This window comes from Helicoverpa armigera, chromosome 12, assembly GCF_030705265.1.
Source record: "Helicoverpa armigera isolate CAAS_96S chromosome 12, ASM3070526v1, whole genome shotgun sequence".
NCBI lineage: Eukaryota > Metazoa > Arthropoda > Insecta > Lepidoptera > Noctuidae > Helicoverpa > Helicoverpa armigera.
The window spans coordinates 3,219,056-3,241,030 of record NC_087131.1 but is presented as its reverse complement, the minus strand read 5'-3'; the positions used below and the strand labels follow the sequence as shown (position 1 = coordinate 3,241,030).

General features: G+C 35.2%; 4 protein-coding genes and 1 long non-coding RNA gene across 5 annotated transcripts in view; 3 read left to right on the top strand and 2 right to left on the bottom strand.

The window, feature by feature from the left end:
* Positions 1–378: 378 nt before the first annotated feature.
* Positions 379–3,225, top strand: LOC110378146 (NAD-dependent protein deacylase sirtuin-5, mitochondrial). Its single transcript, XM_021337284.3, has 4 exons — positions 379–791; positions 2,176–2,370; positions 2,649–2,808; positions 3,005–3,225. The coding sequence occupies exons 1-4, from the start codon at positions 474–476 to the stop codon at positions 3,208–3,210; spliced, it is 879 nt and encodes a 292-aa protein (XP_021192959.3). The 5' UTR covers positions 379–473; the 3' UTR covers positions 3,211–3,225.
* Positions 3,226–3,400: 175 nt separating this feature from the next.
* LOC110378145 (ATP-dependent DNA helicase DDX11) lies at positions 3,401–12,662 on the bottom strand. Its single transcript, XM_064037280.1, has 14 exons — positions 12,279–12,662; positions 9,565–9,685; positions 9,079–9,422; positions 8,500–8,666; positions 7,933–8,173; positions 7,276–7,543; positions 6,738–7,057; positions 6,176–6,349; positions 5,286–5,489; positions 4,536–4,724; positions 4,274–4,380; positions 3,868–4,031; positions 3,623–3,723; positions 3,401–3,536 (listed from the first exon to the last, which is right to left on the bottom strand). Exons 1-14 carry the CDS (start codon positions 12,396–12,398, stop codon positions 3,456–3,458), a joined length of 2,601 nt encoding a protein of 866 aa, XP_063893350.1. The 5' UTR covers positions 12,399–12,662; the 3' UTR covers positions 3,401–3,455.
* Positions 12,663–13,259: 597 nt separating this feature from the next.
* Dctn6-p27 (Dynactin 6, p27 subunit) lies at positions 13,260–14,485 on the top strand. The gene is made up of 4 exons (XM_021337268.3): positions 13,260–13,421; positions 13,500–13,670; positions 13,818–13,990; positions 14,136–14,485. The coding sequence occupies exons 1-4, from the start codon at positions 13,411–13,413 to the stop codon at positions 14,357–14,359; spliced, it is 579 nt and encodes a 192-aa protein (XP_021192943.1). The 5' UTR covers positions 13,260–13,410; the 3' UTR covers positions 14,360–14,485.
* A 534-nt stretch (positions 14,486–15,019) lies between these two features.
* LOC110378156 (phosphatidylinositol 4-kinase beta) overlaps positions 15,020–21,975 on the top strand; it is a 51,136-nt gene continuing 44,180 nt past the window's right edge. Inside the window, exon 1 of the mRNA XM_064037301.1 lies at positions 15,020–15,569. Within this exon, the coding sequence (XP_063893371.1) occupies positions 15,478–15,569 (92 nt within the window). The 5' untranslated portion in view covers positions 15,020–15,477. The remainder of the gene's footprint in view (positions 15,570–21,975) is intronic.
* LOC126055101 (uncharacterized) lies at positions 16,897–18,585 on the bottom strand. The gene is made up of 3 exons (XR_007511235.2): positions 17,586–18,585; positions 17,286–17,499; positions 16,897–17,170 (listed from the first exon to the last, which is right to left on the bottom strand). It is a non-coding gene; the product is annotated as an uncharacterized LOC126055101 (long non-coding RNA).

The following is a 21,975-nucleotide window of genomic DNA, read 5'->3' as shown; positions in this document are numbered from 1 at the left end:
TCCTCATTCTAATGATTATTCCTTTGATAAATATTAAAAGCATTGTAGGCTACAATGCATGTATGAGCACCTGCTACAAATTGTACCGTTTGTTTGCGTACAATTTCCTGTAGTACAAAGCTGAATTTGAAAAGATTTATATGAATTTGGGTATAGTAGAAGAGTACCATAACATTTTGTAGGCTACTTTTTCACCCAATATCTATAGTACTTGACTTGTTGAAATGAGAGGCTTTATTATTGGTTCCTAGATAAAAATAATAATTTTATAAAGCATACTATTTCAATGTAAATTCTTCTTTCGTAATAAATTGCAACTATATTGTAAAACCAATTTTAGAACGAAAATTTCTGCGTCATTTAATTGACATTGACATAGACAAAAATGAACAATCTGTCACCATTTTTCATAAATATTTATTTCCGAATTTACATTTTGAACTTCGATCAACGCTTTAATTCCTTTTACAGTTATGTGCATTAGTTTGATAAGTTCAATACGTAGAACAATAGTGATTTGTAGTTTCCCTAGAATCATGGCATCGCGGCAATCGAGTGACATGCCAAAGTTTAAAGAAGCCTTAAAGTCGGCTAAAGAAGTTGTGATCTTATCTGGAGCCGGTATTAGCGCGGAATCTGGAATACCAACGTTTCGGGGTGCTGGTGGTTTCTGGAGGAAATACCAAGCTGCGAATCTGGCCACCCCTGGGGCCTTTAGAACGAGTCCTAGTTTGGTATGGGAGTTTTATCACTACAGGAGAGAAGTTGCTGCTAAAGCTCAGCCTAATCCCGTAAGTAATATTCCTGCGAGTCACTCCGGTTGGAGTGTAGCAAAGGGTGTGCAAGGCTTTTGGGACTTAGAAAATTTTTCATGAAAAATGAAAATTTCTGAAAATGCCTAGTTTTTCATTTCCATCGTATAGAATACCTAAAAATAAGACGAAAACCATCTGGGCACTTTTTGTCTAGGACCAAGGAGCCCCGCGTAGCGGGGCTCCGTCGACTGGCAACCTCGACTTAGTAGGGCAAACCCGACTCGGACAGGTTAGGTTCGAAGGGGATGGCGGGGTCTGCAAGACCCCGCCATCCCCTTCCCCATCCCCTTTGTGGTTATTTTTTTTTAAACCACCCAGAAGTAGGAGCCCCGCGTAGCGGATAGTGATGTAAAATGAAAAAAAAACGATTTGTTTTTTTTCACTTTATTGAAAAAAAACATGAAAAAAAACTTTGCGTCGTTGTTTTTTTTCTAAATTTGTTTTTTTTCTAGCCTACGTTTTAGTTCAATTATAAATTAAATTTGTATAATAAATCAAAATATTATTAAGTAATAATTCACTACTTTCAACATTGAATTACAATTCAATAATCTTTTTGCAATTTATTCTTCATCTTCACTTTCTGTATCAGTTTCAGTGCTTACATTAGTATTGTCAAACAAACAAATCGAAAGGGGATAAATAGGTATATTATTTGGGGATTTCCCTTTCGTTGAGTTAATATCAATGAATGTTGCCAATATTTTTATGAAATAACGGTAAATGCCCTAACAATTTTAGAGTTATTATACTCTTGAAAAAAAAACAAGGCCCAGAAAAAAAACAGTTTTTTATCAGGTTTTTTATCAAGGTTTTTTTTCACATTAGAAAAAAAACGGTTTTTTTGCAACACTAGTAGCGGGGCTCCGTCGACTTTGCCTTTGTTTACAATGACCTTCAGTGCTCATTTTCAGGCGAACCGTTCGTCCTAGGCAAAAGGTGCCCAGATGGTTTTCGTCTTATTTTTAAGTATTCTATACAAGAGAAATGAAAAACTAGACATTTTCAGAAATTTTCATTTTTCATGAAAAATTTTTTAAGTCCCAAAAGCCTTGCTTCACACTAACCGTCACTCCAATCGAATAAGGGTCAGTGGGTCGTCTTAGGGGCGGAGGTACTCTCCCTTCATTAATGTTATTGTTGCATGGCCCCTGACACTGTGTGGAAGAAATTGGTCCATAAAATAATTTGTATTGTTTACACAGTCATTTTTTTTTCTTATTTTTTATTGCACAAAACAGAGAAACAATACTGAAGGATTATGTACAACCGCAAGCTTTACCCAGAATTGGGTATGTATTTGGGAATCATTTATAAATGTGATTTCATATAGTATATTATGAAAACATTTTATTTCCAGGGTCACATAGCAATTGCTCAATATGAAGCCAAGTACAGCAAAGACAAAACAATAACTGTAATCACACAAAATGTGGATGGGTTACATGTTAGAGCTGGCACCAAGAATTTAATAGAACTCCATGGAAATCTGTACAAAACTAGATGTACCAAATGTAAGGAGGTTTTAGTCAATAATGATAGTCCTATCTGTGAGGTAAGTGGATGGAATATAAAACATTGCATTTCCTACCATCTTACTTTTTCCCAACTATGACTTCAAGCCAGGTTGCCATACTTTCTACTAGCAAGGAGGTACAAAAATTAGCCTTAATGATTCATTGACTACACAGAGGAAGTCAGTAGAACATAGATAGGTGGTCTAGGTCTACCATCCTCGGACTGAAGTTTACTTTGACCTTTGCTTGGTCAATGGGGCTGTAATTCCTGTTATTTAAGAGTTGTTACTAAACATCTTTGTTTTATATTTTCCAGGCTTTAGAAGGAAAGGGTGCCCCAGATGCAACAGTAGTAGGTTCTGATATCCCAGTGAAATCTTTGCCACATTGCAAAAAAACTGGCTGTGGTGGACTACTAAGGCCTCATATAGTTTGGTTTGGGGAGAATTTGGACCCTGCTGTGATGGAAAAAGCTCGTAAGTTGTTCCAAAACAACCCAGTAAAATATCAAAAAGCTATCAAAGCCAAATACAGCATGTAATGCAATACATTTTACTTAACATGAACTTAACTATTTCTCTTCCTAAACGCATATTTCTAAGAGAAGAGAAGAGTTACATAATTCATATCCCCACAGAAAATAAATGGTAAAGAGTGATTTTTTTCTTTCAGAAGCAGCAATGGCCACCTGTGACATATGTCTAGTAGTTGGAACATCATCAGTGGTCTACCCAGCAGCCATGTTTGCTCCCCAAGCGGCTGCCAGAGGTGCAGTTGTAGCAGAGTTTAACATAGAGCCTACACCTGCTACATCAGACTTCCATTATTATTTTGAAGGACCTTGTGGTACAACTTTACCAGAAGCTTTGGCAGACTAGAGCTAGACAAAGTTTTGTTGAACAGGCTTTATTATGAAATAATTTTTGCCTTGTAAAATCCTGTGATAGTGGATTTTATGATTTTTAGTCTTTGTGTAAGAGTTTGTAACTAGTTTATAAGAATAGAAGACTTGTGTACTAATAATATAATGGGAAATGAAAATGTAAATATGTAAAAATTCCATTTTATTTATCACAATTCGTTTTACAATAAATAGCAATATTAAAACTAACAAAGCATTATTTCATTTTTCTTTGTGTCTTGCAAAGAACTTTGCTACACTTCCAATTGTCGTTCCGAAATTGCAATTTGATATCAGCGATTTCTGCAAAAAGGAAAATTATGTTCCTCAAAAATAAAGCTAAAATAAGGAAGAATAGTTTTTTTATGAATAAAACTTGGTCTATTTACCTGAACAAATGAAGGCAATGCCGCCATAGTTTGAGGTCTTGAGTATCTTTCATCAACTAATAGAACACAGGCATAATCATTTGCATGTCTTACTGCCCTACCTGTAAGAAAACATTGTATAGATGTAAAATAGTCATAGAATGAATAACCACCTAAGTGATTACTTACAGTAAGTTGTCAAATAGATTTGCAACTGGTTTATCGATATAATTAGTGTACTTATCTTAAGTTATAACTTAACTCACCAATACATTGATTAACGGCCTTCATACAAAGGTTTTCGTAATAAATGCTGCCGGCACCCCCACCAGCGGCTTTGTTCAAATAGCTCATCTTTTCCTGCAGTTCTGGTGATTTCACGTTAGGGTACGGCATGCCTACCACCATTACACATCGTCCTAGATCGTCGCTGGAAGGAAAAATTTCCATGAATATAGAATCGTCATTTGATATTAGAAGATTATTTGGACATAGTACTTTATGATTTCACCAGATACCAAGCTAGAAATTCGAAATTGACAAACTATGGTGTTTATAGCTGGTTGATAAGCAATTTATCTTGTATATATTATCTTGTTACATGTTACAATACTAATTCATATTGTGCACTTCACAAATAAAATATTATTAGAAAAAATAATAATTGAGTACCTGAAATTCAGTCCTTCACTGAGCTTACCACCAACAACACTCAACAATAAGGCACCATTAAGGTCTCCATCTTTGCATTTTACTGCTGCTGCGAATTTATTTAACACCTAGAAGAAAAACAAAAATATGTATGTATACTATGTATAACTGATTACCACAGAAGAAAGCGGACCAAGTTCGCCTTCATTATGGTCATCATAACAGCTCTTTATCAATAGACCTTATTCCTACAGACATAACTAAGGTAGGCATTCCAACTCACTTGATCAACATCAGAAGCAGACTTCGGTTCACGGAACAGGGATTTCTTCTTAGTAATAGCTTCTAGAACTTTGTTGTTCTTTAGGTGATCGTAGACTGTTTGTTCGTAGGAATACGATGGTAGGAAACATACAACGCCACCCGGTACTATGCTGCTGATGTTTCGAAGAATCCGACCTATTTCGCTGAGCTGGAAATAATTTGGAGTAAACTTACAAATGGTTTGAACTACATTATTTATGTTATGTATGTGTATTGTTTATTAAAGTCCCTGACCATTTGTACCTGTCGCCATAAGCTTCTGAAAACTGAAACTTTGAAATCGAAGCTTTGAAGAACTGAAAACCTAGTTCTAGGCAATGAGAAATAGGATATACCTAGTCCTAGCCGCTATGAAGGCTACACATAGTGCTAACTGAAGAGGATACATTAGCTGCATGCGGCCAGCTACAACTAGCTTTAGCCGGCTAGAACTAGGTGCAGCCGCACTTCGGGCTTTAGCCGTAACAGATATTTGTAGCACATATCACTTATAAGAGCCGTCATAAAAGACAGTAGCGCATTATAAATTACCAAATTGAAAAATTATGTGTTGTATACGCCAATTACAGGCAAAAACATATATGGCTCTAATTTGACTTAGGTAGTCAAATTAGAGCCATATCTCAACACCTCATGTTTAACAACACCTGTGTTTTGTAAACATATACTCATGTTTTTAACAAAATAAATCATCTTCAACTTTACTTACCAATTCATTAGACATTCTATTCTCATACGAGAAGTTAAGACTAACATTGGTAGGTCCCTTCGATAGACAAACTCCTAATACATTGTCTGAAGGTACTACATGTTCACATCTCACTATATTTACAGTGTCATCTGTGCGTGAGTTTGAAGTGAGTAATGCTTGAAATTCTGATATAGGCTCCATGGTACCACCTGCTACTATCACCTGGAGATAATAAGAAACGAGGTATTTAATTACACATAGTTAAACAAATAAGAAGGAAAGTACTATAAATCTGAGTAGGTGATTTGAGAATAATATTCAAATTACAAAAACTGGTTTTGTCCGACCAGCAACGCATTTAATTTTAGCGAATGTTTTTGATGAGGAAAACTACTTCACCCAACTGCGAACAATGTGGAGTTGTTGAAGACCTACACCGTTTGTTGGTGGAATGTGTCAAGTATGAGACAGCCAGAAATATTGTTATATCAACCTTGAATTTGAACAGGACTGACTTAGGTACTTTCCATCAAATCTTGTCCCAGCCAAATGGTGTTAATTAATGCGAAAGTTTTGTTCGAATTTATGGCCCATTTATAATTGCCTGTGTATGTGATGAATGTATGATTAGGGTACAATGGAACTAACATACGCTATGCGTAAAAGTTTACAAGTACAATTACTAGCATCTATTATTGGAACACCAGCTTCCATCAGAAAAAATGGCATCCACATCGGTTTATCCGTTTAAAATCACAGTGTCACTGTCACAGACAGACACCCAAACAGTCTCTCATACAGTAACAGTAACTCGATAACACGCCTCTTTATGCATCATAGTTAAGAAAAATCAGCTTTAAGATATAAAATACCATTCTTCTTCACTATAATTAATAATAAATACTTACAGATCGACATTCCTTCACAACATCAGCAAAATGTTCAGCAGGGTTCAACAACAGGTACTTGAGTCCACTGTCCCTATGTGCAAACACCCGACCGTTCTCACTGCGGTCGCATAGCATCTCTAGGAAATCTAGGATCGCGTACAATCCACTGCCTGCTGATGTTTCTGTTGGCACCTAAAATAAGACTTAATTTTTGCAAATTTGTAGGAAGATTTAAAGCTAAGTACAAAACGAGTCAACAGTATACTTATTTGTTGACTAACTTCTACCATCTAACATCTCCTTTATGCATCTGTATAAAAACAGATACCCTTTGATAAATGGGCTGGGGTCCCAAGAAAAGTATGTTCAAACAAACATGATCTTCAACTTTATAATATTAGTGGAGATGACATAACTGATGTAATGTTTGTACATTTGTAAGCTCTTTGTCTCCTTTTACACTGCCTTGCAAGAAGTTTAGAAAACAAAATAATATACGTGGTCTAATTGAGAACCTCCTTCTTTTTAGAAAGTCGAGACATGAATACTTATGTAAATTGAAATATTGTTTTACACTAACCTGAACCGGAGTCACGTTTTGCTTAACTTCAGGAACAACTGCAACTTTCTCCCCATCTTTTTTCTTAGCAATATTACTCATGAACATTTCAAAAGAGCTCTTTTTGCTAACTGTGCTTTTCTTCATCTCCTCTTCAAGAGCTTGCTGACTGTACCTCATAGAGAAACCGTGGAGTTTAGGAGCTAATCTCGTGTTTCTGCAGAATTCTACTAATGGTCGTAAGTTCATGTGATCGATTTCAGCTTTTATTACAAAGTCCTCAAGAGTGAAAATTGTAGTTTCGTCTTGTTTCTTTTCAGTTGCTTTGGGTTTTATCATGCCTGTAATGCAAGGAAACCACTTTATTGCACCATACAATTAAATTTTGCGGAATCTTATTTAAAGACACTGAGCATACACAGTTTCTTAAGAAATATCTAGAAGACAAGTAAAAACTAAACCACTAATCATATTTACTGAAATATGCAATAGGACATACAGTAGTCCGTTATAAGACCATTTCCAAGAAACCATACTTTTATGATACTAGAAATCTTACCTAAAAGCTTCCCCACAACAAAACTAATCTGGTTCAAAGTCAACAGATTCTTACTACTCAACCTTGCTCTATACTTGTTAATATAAAACTGCAAGAAAGTCTTCACAGAGCTCAGTTGTTTGACAGTCACCGGGGCTGAGTGAGCGTTCTCTAAAGCTGCTGTTAAACCATGGGCCTCATCTAGTATTAGTATGTTGTTCTGTAGTTTTAGAGATATGCCAGAACGGGCACCTGAACTTACTATGCCTGCGTGACTTATTAGGACTACCTGGAAAATTAAATAAAACTTAACTAAAACCAAAAGTATTTCAGAGGTAAAACCAACTATTTAACTGTTTTATCAGTAAAACATCATCATCATCATCATAGACATGATGATAAATGGTACATTCACTTAAATAAATGCCGTCATATGGGATCTCTAGGGACATTGAATAATTTGCAGCTATTCAATTTAAGCAGCTATTAGGAATCTGATAATAACATTTTCCTTAGTTTTGTCTCTATGTGAAAGCATACCCGGATAACATAACAAGCCATCTAACTCCGGACAGATGTTTTAAATCAGACAGGTGGATTCCGAGATTAATGTACCAGCCAAACAAACAAACTGTTTAGCTTTATTATAGTTAGATAAGAAATTTGTTAAATAAATACCTCAGCATCATCCATAGCCATTCTAGAAGCATAATAAGGGCAAGCCTTCAACTCTTTGCCACATTTAACTAAATCCTCCATATCCAATATATCTGCCAGCATTCTTTCCTTCAAACGAGTTATGTTTGTCTGATTGTAGTACGGACAGGCTGTGCATGATCTTGTCTTAGTCTTTTTAAGAACTTTACCCTCCTCACCTACTGAGGTTGATTTCGTTTTCGATTTCTGCATGTCTAGACATCTGGAAATGTAAATATGTTTTTGTAATGTTTCTAGACGGGTATTTAAATGATTTTTCTGACGGATTTTGTAGTATAAACGATGTACCAATATCAGATGGTAACCACTAACTAAAGAAAGCTCAATTAATAGGCATATATTACGAGGAACTTGGAAGTTATAAATTATATTCCTATTAGTCATTTTTACTTCTCAGAAGCAGCCCAGACTCCAAGCTGATTATGTATCCAGCTAATTAGTTTACTATTACATATACAAGGCCCAAGGGTCATACATCTAACCAACTAACAAAAAAAAACAAAGTATGAGTAACTAAACCTTGATCACCTTTCATTAATAAGATTAACATTCTTCAGCTTATTAACTTCAGAGTTAATACAGTAGTGTTGTCTAGAAGCTAGGGTGACCACTCTTGTATCTTCTGCAAAGACTGTCCTTTTGATTTCACCGATGAACTGTGACAGCTGACTGTGTGTCCTGCTACTTATGTATATCTGGTAATAAGACATGTATTGTTTAGATACTGATTAACCTCTTGAATGCCGCTAATTAGAGAACAATATACAATCCATTGTGTCTTGCGCAGATCTGCGCACCAGCATTCAAGGGTTTAATTTGATGTTTGAAAAAAGTAAAATGTGGTTGGAGAGTGAGTAACATGAATGCTTCAACTTTAATTTGGGAACCTGTTTAATAAGATGTGTGTGAAACACACTTTGCTTGAGAGCAGGATAGAAATAAGTAATTGATCTACTATGGTCTACACCTTCATATCATGAGCTGATTTCATTCATTATTTTAAGTAACATTTCAAACTAATGTAGGTATCTCAATTTCATACAGGAATCATGAATTTTGTATTTGCTTTGCAGCTTCGAATCAACATTAATTCCTAGTCTTACTTACTTTTGTAACGTCATCATCATCTTCAACAATTTCTTCACCCTCGGAATCTCCATCCTCGTTGTCCTCACATTCTTCTAGAAGAAGATCTCTATCTTCTTCTGTATCCTCTTTTTCTTCCACAACATTTTCTTTATAATTGTCACACTTTTCTCTTTTATCTTTCTTATTAAAATAAAATTCAATAGTCTTGTTAGCTGAGTTAGTCTTCTGTTTAGCAACCCTAATTTTGATTTGATCGAACAGGTCTTTTCGTTTTTTAATTTTGTCTAGTTTTAACTGTAATGTGACTAGAGTTTGATTCTTCTTTATTTTTTCGTACTCTTCTGTTAGCCAGTCATCTGAAGCTGTATTGAGAACAAATGAGAAACTCCAATAAGATAAAATTATGCATAAGAAGCAGTGCAACTTCCCTTGAATGATACAATCATAAAGTTCAGTTATAGTGCTAAAGTATTTGAAATTTGATTTAGCAAGAATAAAAAATACCTGTATTTTTCGATATTTCTGTTTTTAGCTTTGCAACCTCATTTTCTAGATCATCCCATATTTTCTGGTTGCTGTCTTTCAGCCATTTCAGAGCTCCACAGCAGATGCTTAGTGATTTACCCTATAATGTTTATAAGAAGATCACACTGTAGTTTTATAAATAATAATTGATTGAAGATCATACACAAAAAACTTAATAAGAGATATACAGGGTTACAGGTTAAGTCGACCTAGATCCTTTAAGGGGTTTTAGTTTTCATCATTCCTAGCTGATTTGACCATGAAACACCCCACCCCAAACCTAACCCATACTGAGATATTGGATTTTGATTATTTTTTAAATAAAATGAAGATTTTTTGTATAATTGACCCTTTTTTCTGATTTTGTGGCACTAATTCATAGTGTTTTTGCTATTTTTGTGTAGCAGATTAGTTTGCTTATTATTCTCAATACAAAAAAAGCAGGTAACTGAACCAACTGGGTAATAGTCGATGATTGAAAGATTAAAAACTAAACAAATTTGTATAAACATTTTTTTTCTTTTAAGAATATTTCAAAAAAAGTCTATGACAGTTATGCTGCAGATGTACTAAATAATATCTACGTTTCTTTAGCTATCCAACAAGGTATAACAAGCTAGGGTATTATCACAGTTCTTAGAAAAAACTTTCATAAAAGGGTCCCAGGTAGTAGCAAAAAATTACGGTACTATTGTCCTTCGATGGAGCTGTGGTGGCTGTGGTGCGTGCAAGCAGGACGGTTTATGTAGGTGTGAGCGAGATAGATAATTTTCGGCCATTTTGTTGTTATTCTGTTTGGTTTTAGTAGTCTGCTTACGCGATTCGTCCGTAGTAGATGTGATACTTGTGCTCTTGGATTTTTACTCGACTTGGCTTGTGTTTCTGGACTGTTTCCCCTTCGATTTGTGACTGTGCTTGTTAACTGGACTTTGATACGTGCTTCTGATTTGGAACTGTTGACGATGACGACCTTCACGAACGAGGAATATGCGGATATTTTAATTTGTTACGGGTACTGCAACTGTGTATCCGCGCGAGCTCGGGATGAATACATTGCACGTTATCCCGGGCGCCGAGTACCGGATGTCAGTGTCTTTGACGGAGTGTACCGGCGACTAAGAGAGACTGGCTCTGTTTCGAGGCGACGATCAGACCTAGGCAGACCTCGTGTCAATGATGACGATGAAGAGCAAGACAATGAAATAGTACAACGGTTTAGATCGGATCCAACTACTTCCACTAATATTGTTGCCCGAGAACTTGGAATATCGCAGTGGAAAGTGTGGTTTACAGTGAATACTGCAGGCCTTTATCCATACCATTACACGCCGGTACATGTTATCGAAGAAGGAGATCCCGTGAGGAGATTAGATTTCTGCAGATTCATGCTCAACGCAGATTTAGAAAACCCAGCATTTTTAAAACACATCTTGTGGACAGATGAGTCAAAATTTGATAAAGACGGCATCACCAATTACCACAACGCTCATTATTGGGCTCCAAAAAAAAAAATCCCAATAAGAAGCGACCAAAGGGATCACAGAGACGGTTCAGTTTGAATGTCTGGATGGGAATAATCTCAAACCATTTGATTGGGCCACATTTTCTGCCTGACAATTTAAATGGGGAAGATTATGAAAACTTTTAAGAAATGATTTACCCAATTACTGGAAGATTTACCCCTCAGTTTAAATGATAATAATATGTGGTATCAACATGACGGTTGCCCTGCACACTACCGAAGAAGCGTCAGAGAGTGGCTAGACACTAATTACCCGAACAAATGGATTGGAAGAGGTGGACCCATACCGTGGCCAGCCCGAAGTCCCGACCTGACCCCATGGATTTTTATTTGTGGGGCCATATGAAAAGCTTAGTTTACAATGAACCTCATCCGATCTCATCTGTTGATGTTTTAAGACAGAAAATTATTGATGCGCTAACGAAATTAGAAGAGGCTTAACGACTGGTGTGGTTAAAAGTGCACTAAGGCATAGAATGCGAATATGTGTGCGAACAGAGGCGGACATGTGGAACATGTATTGTAAAAATAATAATAAACGTTGTTTAAGCTATTTAGTTTGTTTTATTTCGTTTGCTGGCCCAAGTGATAACTTTGTCCTTAAGTACAGTTATGTTTTACTACTGCCTGAGAGCATTACATCAGAATTTTTTTCTGAATATCATGATGATACCCTAGCTTGTTATACCTTGTTGGATAGCTAAAGAAACGTAGATTTTATTTAGTACATCTGCAGCATAACTGTCATAGACTTTTTTTGAAATATTCTTAAAAGAAAAAAAATGTTTATACAAATTTGTTTAGTTTTTAATCTTTCAATCGTCGACTACTACCCAGTTGGTTCAGTTACCTGCTTTTTTTGTGTTGAGAGTAATAAACAAACTAATCTACTACACAAAAATAGCAAAAACACTATGAATTAGAGGCACAAAATCCGAAAAAAGGGTCAATTATACAAAAAATCTTCATTTTATTTAAAAAATAATCAAAATCCAATATCTCAGTATGGGTTAGGTTTGGGGTGGGGTGTTTCATGGTCAAATCAGCTAGGAATGATGAAAACTAAAACCCCTTAAAGGATCTAGGTCGACTTAACCTGTAACCCTGTATAATCTGTCTGGTTTCTCTAGCAGTTAAATAACTTTAAAAAAGAACCATTTAAATAACGTACCGTGCCAGTAGGGCTCTCAAAAATTCCAAGTTGCTGTTGTTCCAAAGTTAAATAAAGTTCTCTCATGAACTTTTCTTGTATATCGTAGGGTTTAAATGGAAATGGAAATTGTATATCCATGTTACTTTCTAGTATACTTGTAAATATATAAATATATTTTTACTGAGGAACACGGCTATTTCCGTCATGAAGTCAGTGATAAACAATATTACAATAGTATTAAGTATAATGTACTCTGTGATCAATCTCCCGCCATTTGCAGTTGTCCAGGTGATTTTGACGTTTGGTAAATGACAAGCAAAGCAAGACAGAAAAGTTCCGAGTCATGCATTAAATAACCAGGTGGAAAAACATATCATCACAATAAATCAATGAATTTGATTATCAAACATAGGATTGGTAATAGTATATAATATTGGTAATAGTGTATATTGGTAATAGATATAATAAGTCGTGGTGGCCTAGTGGGTAAAGGACCAACCTCAAGTACGAGGGCGCGGGTTCGATCCCAGGTCAGGCAAGTACCAATGCAACTTTTCTAAGTTTGTATGTACTTTCTAAGTATATCTTAGACACCATTGGCTGTGTTTCGGATGGCACGTTAAACTGTAGGTCCCGGCTGTCATTGAACATCCTTGGCAGTCGTTACGGGTAGTCAGAAGCCAGTAAGTCTGACACCAGTCTAACCAAGGGGTATCGGGTTGCCCGGGTTACTGGGTTGAGGAGGTCAGATAGGCAGTCGCTTCTTGTAAAGCACTGGTACTCAGCTGAATCCGGTTAGACTGGAAGCCGACCCCAACATGATTGGGAAAAGGCTCGGAGGATGAGGATGATGAGGATTGGTAATAGTGATAGTCGACAAGAATAACTAGCGTTTTAAAAATCTAAGTACAAGTTTTTAAATACAAAATAGACATTAGTTGAAACAGAGGTAATTTACTAAAAAAAGAAACTTTTTTGCGTCACGAGTGACGAGTGTCATGATGTCATCTGTCAAAATTTTTAGGAGAATCGTGATGTCAATCGAAATCCTGTGATTTTTTATGAGGAATAACGCGATATATTGAATTATTTGTTCCACTGATCCCATTTGAAACTCTTTCCAACACCCCAAGTTTTATAACTGTTTACCATGTCTCATAAGTGAGTACCAATTTGTCTCTCAACACTCTAAAACATCGATTAAAATAAAAGAATCTGAACTATTTACATATTTTTCAGCGTAAAAATTCTTCCCGGTGCTACAGTTTGCGAGGATTGTACATTAGAAGGTGATATCACAATCGGTGGAGGTACAGTTATTCACCCGAGAGTGACAATCATAGCTGAGGGTGGACCTATCATAATAGCTGAATATTGTATCATAGAAGAGTATTCCACTATTATTCATAAGTAAGCACTTGTAATATTGTACTAAAACAAAGCTAGATCTTTTTAGCAAATACAGGTTTTAAGATTATCCTTGACATTTACTACAGTTGAGTTATAAAGGGTACTATTTTACATAAGTCATAATATGTGTATATAACTGTGTTACAGAAAAAGCGACAAACAAGAGACTCCACCTAAACCTCTGTTCATTGGAGCCCACAATGTGTTTGAGGTTGGCTGTAAACTGGAATCACCTTGTGGCCACATTGGAGAGAGTAATGTATTTGAGTGCAGGTCTTTTGTAGGAGTTGATGTCAAGATTGGAAGCGGATGTGTTATAGGTAAGTTTAGTTTTATTTCTACAAATCGTCACATCATGTCCTTCAGTAAATCTGTATAGTTAAACATATAAATTCCGAAAAGAGTATGTTATTCCATAGACATGTATGAACTATTTAATAATACTTTTTTGTTTGTATATTTCAGGAGCAGCTTGTCGCCTGACAGCACCACAAACTTTGGCTGATAACACCGTAATATGGGGCTCTGACCATCATGTCAGAGAAGCACTAGAGAAGCAACCATCACAACTATTGCAGCTAGACTTCTTGAGCAAAGTCATGCCTAACTACCACAGACTAAGGAAACCTAACGTTCACAAACGCCAGCCTTCCACCAGACAATCTCAAGAATCATCCCCAAAACCATAAAAATAACTATAATTTGTTATGAACTGCTGTATTAAACTAATTCTTATTTGTAGCTTGTAATGCACTATCTTAAGATTTTATATTTATTTAACGCTTTCACTGAATAATCAAGTATTTTGATAGAAATGTCTTGTTTCATTTCTTACACTTACATAATGCATACAAATAGCCATGCTCTTTGCTGCTGTGGGCTAATTTAATTCAGTAGACTATCTAAGTCATGATTTCCCTCAAGAAATAAAATAAAAGCTCATAATTTCCCTAGAAAACGTCTCTCTGCCAAACAGCATATTTATTATTCCTATTTTCTTCAATCAGGGCAAGAATTCCAAATCCAGAATTTTTGATTTAGTACCAATAAGGCACAATCTGTAGACTTGCAGTGAAACCCGAAAATCGTTTCAAAATAGAACCCTCGATTGTCATTTCAAGGGCGGGCTTGTAGACGATGATCAAGACCAACGCCCAAGATGCCATGTTCTCGTCGACAGGCACGCTCACTCTAGCCATTGGCTCTAACTAGGACATAACAGAAGAGGCACAAGAGTAAAATAAAATGTATTTTTTGAGACTTGCTTCGATATTATGGGAATACTGTAGTTATTATATTTTATCTGTAGTAAGAACGATGAGTGTTGCAAGTTAAAAAAAGCCTTCATGACTGCTTAACAAAAAAAGTCACAAAATAAAAAATAATAGGATGTCGTCTCGGTTGGAGCGTCATCGATTTCTTTAATTTTGAAGAATTTGTTTCTTTTATTACGCCTACCGTTGACTTTTATTTGAAAATCGTTTTAGTGTTTTTCGTTCTTTGTTTTTTTTTATAACATACAAATCACTGGGTTACGTGTTGAAAAAGTTTGTAGGGCATTCAAAGGTTTACATACATTGCTTGATATATTATTGCTTTGCAATATATAGATTGATGGTTTATCAACGGCTGTGAGTAGATGCATAGTTTTGTTGGGAATTTGAGTAAAAGAGCAAGAGTAAAGGGTGTCTGTCTGCGTTAGTAGTATTCGTTACGGACGCCATGTTGTTATTTACTTTGTGATTTTACTACGGGGAGGTAGTGATATGGGTATATTGTGTTGTGCCGCTACATCGCGTGTGTGAGAATGTTAGAGGATGTACCCGTCCACGGAAGTCGGAGCGACGTCCGAATCCCAAAAGCCACGACTCATCAGCGAAACCTCAGTCTGGATTTCAGGTATGTTAATTTTGTCTTTCCGTTCACTATTTTATAACACGAAAAACTTGTTATTGTTACGATGACAGCTTTTCGTATAAAGCAAAGTTTGCAGAATATAATCACGTTTATTTGCCTCGTGTTACACAAACGTAAACAGAAACTCAACGAAATGATAGACGTTGTTTACTTTTCCAATCCTCAGTCACCTGGTACGATTCATGGTGTAAGCCGTCAATATGTTTGGGACTTATCTTTGTAGGTGTCATAGCTTCATTTTGATAGTGTAATCTAAAACAGAACAGTACCTATAGATAAAGTATAATCTCTACTATGTAAATAATTGAGCTCTATGATATCTTTTGAATAATAATTTTACCTAAGTTGTGTGTTCAATTATTCATAGTTTGTAGTGTGAAGTGACAAGTGACTTCTGAACCAAGTAGAAAGAAACTACTAAAGGAGAATGCCCGTTTTGTTAGGAGATTTGGGCCCCCAGAAAAAAATTGCGTGCCATGGTGGTTTTAACTTTATTTTGAAGAACGACAATTACCTTTTCAGACCCTGAAAACAATTTATAATTTTTTACCCTAGTTTCCGAGAATTATTGATTTTTTTCTGATGAAGAAATTGAGGTTATTAGACAATATTTTTTCAAAAACAATTTGCGTTAAAACAATAAAATATTTTTAGTATTAATATTGATTCCCAAATGAAATAAAAACATCAGATATCAACTTTTCTTGCTAAATAATATGTTTAACTGTTTATCTTGCAGTCAGCGGAAGTAGGTTTTGCTGGCACCAGTAGAAATAAATATACTTAGGGCTAAATTGGTTGGAGGAGCATGTGGCTACGTTACAACAACCACAAGGAGATATCTTAAGTTAAGCTACTTGGTCAGATTGCACTTGGGTGACCATCCATTACAAACTTCAGCTGGGTGGCTGCTAGTACTTACATTTAAACTGCTGATTCTGGGTGCATTATTTATACTTGTTATGAGTAGCTAGAATCCAGCAAGTGTGACAGCCACTTACCAAGAGGTAACATGTTATAACCCAGTGTATCGGGTATGGAGGTCAGATGGGCAATCACTCTTTGAGCAATACTGTATTCAGCGGCATCGGTTAGACTAAAAGCCGACCCCAAGATTGTTGGCAAACTGGTAGGTACCTAGTATATACGAGTATGTATGACATATATGACAGCATCTCCTGCAAGCGACATAGTAAAATCACTGAACTGCTACTTAGTAAGATCGCTCTGCCATCTATGATTAGCTGTAGTTTATTTTAGAAAGGGCTTAATTATAAAGGAGTTTAAAATATAAATGCTATACAGATGTTTAATAAGAAAAAACACAACCAATTAAAATAATAAACATTTATTCTTCAAGGAATATGTTGTTTAGAAATTGTGCTGGAGCGCTTATATCATTAAAGCGGTGGCAGTGGTGGTGGTACAGGAATCATCATATCTGTATTTATGTTTCCATCCATGATACCAGTCTCCGGTGCAGACTCCACAGTGTGTTGGCTACTGCCAGCAACAGGTTGCCTCCGGACTTGTCTTGATGCAGCCGCCCAACAAGGAACACAAACTCGTTCCAAATGCAACACCTAATAACAAAAATATTATATTTAGATACTTGATATTCATTAATATTTAATTAGTTCAACACACATACATATGCATTCATACATTAAGTTTAAATAAATAAGAATAAACACTTACGTGATGTGCTGGTGTCCATCTTAGTATAACATTCCTTTGAGGAACTATCTTAACTGACTCTATGAGTTCTGCGACTTGCTATTGACAAGCCACATGCGTAGCATATGTTTAGGTGTCCACGAGCAGGGGATACAAGTGACAGATTTGAGTTAGATGCTGTCTGGTTTTGTAATAATACAAAACATTTCACACACAGGATATCATCAGAATATATCTGGAAAAAATGACAAAATAAAATGTAAGGTAGTTTAGACAGTTTAGAAACGTGTGAAATCCACAAACATAACAAAACAAACTTACCAATGTAGGTGTTACCCAGGATCTTAGAAGGATAAGCATTGGTTCATCTATTTCTTCAATTTAACGTCTACGAAGATTAGGCGCTATACGTAAAGAGCAATTAACACACCGGCGAGACAAAGAGTAGTTTACTCGACTTCTACCAGGTGCAGACATTTTTCCGGAGTAAAACAACAATATCACTAAAAACAAGAGTCCAATGCTCACGAGTCAATGTGCTTACTTATCATTAAGAAAAGAGTCCAATATCTAAAAAAAAACCACTGGAGGCACGAAAACGATCAGCTCGACAGTTTTTACGCAAATTGTAACGATCAGAAGCAAATACGGAGGAATAAATTCAACTCTACGCATAACATAACAACCGGCACGAAAACAATTTGAATGACGTGACGTATTGATTTGACAGATAGACTCGCGTTCCGAGTAGATGTTACCATGTTAAATATTTTGTTAATCGATTTCCTAAATTGATTTGTTATAAATAATATCATTTTACTAATTATTGTGTTATTGTTGTATTCCATGTATGGTGTTAGGTGTAACCGTTTTATAGATATAGTTTAGTGGTGACTTTTGTTAGTCTTGATATTTTATTGTTTGTGCAACAGTTATAAACAGTTTTTCTTTCTTCTTTTCTTGTTTACTATTTACGAGTGCATACTTAATATATATACTTGTACATTTTGATATAAGAGAAAAATGCTATATATTATATCGATATTTTCAATCGATCACCTCGTTCATTTAAATGAGATAGTCTGTCGTCTACCTGGCAACATTCAGGTTAAGTTTTAATGGCGGAACTAGCTTAGATTCAATAAAATAAATATTAATTATGTTTTTTAATGCTAGGGTACAAGAAATTCTGAAAAAAAAAAGTTAGTTTTATAAAATTAGGACTTGATTTTTAATAATAAAATATTCTTGACACTCTATCACAAATAAGGGGCCCAACGGGTGGCAATGTCCTTTATCTTTATTTAAGGATGAAAACCACGAAATAACCACACTGCAAACTTTCCTCAAACATTCACTATCCTTTAACCAGAATAGTAACATTTATTATTGACATTATGGAATGAATCAGAATTCTAAAGTTACCTAAAAGTTATTTACTTATTGACATCAATAGGTAACACACACCCAAGATACAGCCTTTGCCTAAACTAGGCAAGTGCCAATGCAAAAAAAAAAGAATGATGAAGGAAGTTGAATGTTCTCAATTTGTATTCAATATGCTTTGCTGTAAACATTGTTTACTTAATACCTTTCCCTTGAACATTAAATTTATAGTTATATATAAGTTATTTTTATCACCTAAAGAAATATTTGAAAAATAATGAATGTTTTCCTGTAGATACTACCTGTGTAGTTTTAAAATTAGTTAATAAATTGTATACTAGAACTAAAAATACATAACTAAGGAACTATGAATGTATATGACATGGATCGCTATCTCTTGTAACACATGTTTTTCAATAATACTTGAAAAATATCAGTCTCTACTTGATACTACTGAAATTGAAGATAGCACAAGTTTTCAAAACTACAGGAGACTGTTTTTATCTACAATTAGTAATTGTATCTTATCAGTGAGTCACAAAATGCATTTAAATGTCCACAATAGATAAGAGAGAAATGTTGATTAGTAACACAATAACCTTGAGTTTAATAGCCAAAATTATTTTGTTTTTAATAATCAATTATATGAATGGCGACCATGCAACATTGTTAGCTAAAACAGTAATTAATATTCATAATGCAGAAAGTCTAGAATTAAATACTAGATCAAAAGAGTAAAGTTCAAACTGGTTTTTAGAATATGTTGATTTGAAAAAATAACATTATACTGACACATAATTTGTTTTCAAGGAATTACAATTTCAATTGATCTTGAACCTAATACATACTTATTTACTCAGTAGACTTTACTACTTCAATTTTGAACTTGAGTCTAAAAGTTAATTCTACACCTCTAGGCAAGTATTGAATTCTCTGAAGTATCAAATATCTGATATATTTTAAAATATATCAATATGAAAACATGAAAATGAATAAAACTACTTCCTTTTTCCCTTTGAAACCAATAGGTGTTCCATTTCATTGTTTTAGGTTACAGTCTAGTTCAATTTCCACAAAAAATTCTAATATTTGTTTCTTAAATCTATACCAATATAATAGAGAGGAAGGCTAAAGGCTCTGAAATTATTGAAGCTTTCTTTCATGGAAAGCTGCACTCTTCATGAGTAACATAGGCTATATTTTATCCCATTACGGGTAGTAGTTGCCACAGGACTCGGGTGAAACCATGGAAAAACAGCTTGTTATATTATATCTAGACTATAGACAAACAAACTTTAAAAGTGTGAACCATTTTATATGTTAAAATTAGGTATTACAACAACATTCACTAGCCTTGTGATGGAGCTCATTAGTAATATGTAGTGTTTCCTTTTTTATTGGCATTCCAGTGTATGCCGCTACTTTTATTCACACATAAGGTATGTTCTGCTCTGTTAGCTTGAACACCTGTTTGTGATTTATAGTAGTATGCAGCTTTTTGTATAGCAGCAGTAAATTGTGATGGAAATTATTGTTTGTTTACAAGTAATTAATACACAAATTATATACACTGTAAACAAATTTTTAATGATCTCTAATTGCCAATAGGTATTTGTTTATGACTAAATGGCTCATTAATTTAATGTATTTTGTGTAGATTCCGTCCGTTTATAAAATTATACTGTTCTTTGTTTGTTGAATGCATGCTTAAAGTCATTTCTAATGACTTATTGATAATGATTTAACCAAATACAGAAAAACTGCCTTAATCCAGAATAATTAGCATTAAAACCTACTTAGCAGATAACTTTTTAACCTCTGCACCAAGTTCACTATTTGCGTGTAAGCAGTATTCCCGATTTCGCGTTCCCATTCCGTTATCGATATGGTCCAGTAGTGTTGGCTGCTCGAGATGTAGTAAACATCGATCGAGCGGTATGTAGAGCGTCTTTGACCGCAGCTCTCTGACCAGGTGAATGTACGGGGGCGAAAGTAAAAGTGGTCAGCGTCTCGACGGAAAGCGGCCGCCTCGATTTCCTGACGTTCTCGCCTCGACACGCCAGATTTTTTCTCGGATATAAAGTTAAACCCTTGACATTAAAGTAAACATATCGACATTAAACCGAAGAACGTGCTCATAGATTTACCGAACACACATTCTACAAGTATACATGTACACATTGTATAGGTACTTCAACATGAGAAGTTTGAGTAAACCTATAGATATTTTATAGGTATGAAATGAAATCTCCTAGTATAGGCAGCTAATATACGGCTTTCGCGAAATCCGAGGCTCCAAGGAATACTTCCATATCTATATCTCGCAAATTAATATTTTCTGAGCCAACTAGAGCTTGTAATTAATTTCTGCCAAGCCTGATCTTTATTTATGTTTTAAGGTTTATGTTTGAGAATAATGAACTTAGGAAAATGAATTTACCGAAGTTTTATGATTAAGAAAATTTTTCAAGATAATGACGAACCTAACGCGTGTAAATCCTACTTAATTCTGGAAAAGTTTTAATAAAATATTTTCTTATTTCCGTATAATACACGAAACATAGTTAAAACATCGGGTTGTTAGAAAAAACCAGGGATTTCACATTATGCGATGCTATAATCAATTGTGATATTTATTGCCTGTGCGGTCAAATAAATAAGGTGTATATCCTTTGTGGAAAAAGTAGTTATTGCCATTAAGTCGAACAACCCTCACGGTCGGTTCATTAGGTACTACATTGTTTTCTATTGATTTCTCTATTTCACACGGTGAGCATGCTAAATGCCATGTCAGACGAACATTAAACACACTTTTGAGTCTACCTCTAGTAAATGTATGGGTTAATTGAAAAGCATTGCAGCTAGACCATTCTAGTGGGTATAGTCGATATGGGAATGTTTGCTTGTATAAAATATTCTTCATGAAAGCCTATTATTCTATTGTCGTCAGTAGTCATCGCTGAAAGATACTTATGTACTTATAGCATATTTGCAAGTAACGAGGCAACGTACCATGTAAGTACGGGCTATTTTCGTCATGTCGGTGACATTCGCAGCCAATACAACACAAGGTTGGCAAATTGTCGTCAATCTTCATGATTCGTAATTTATAATGTAAGTTCCTTTTATGCAGCAATGAAGCCTACTTTATTGTCATGCTTAATGATTTCCTTGACTTTGTTTTTCCTCTCCGAAATATCCTCAACGTCGCTGCTCATCCGTGCTACGGAATACGTTAGTAATATTAAACGAGACATTTCAATGAACAATGAAGCTTCAGCGCCATGTTGTTTTATATTTCCCTTGAAGCATGAATATTTAATTC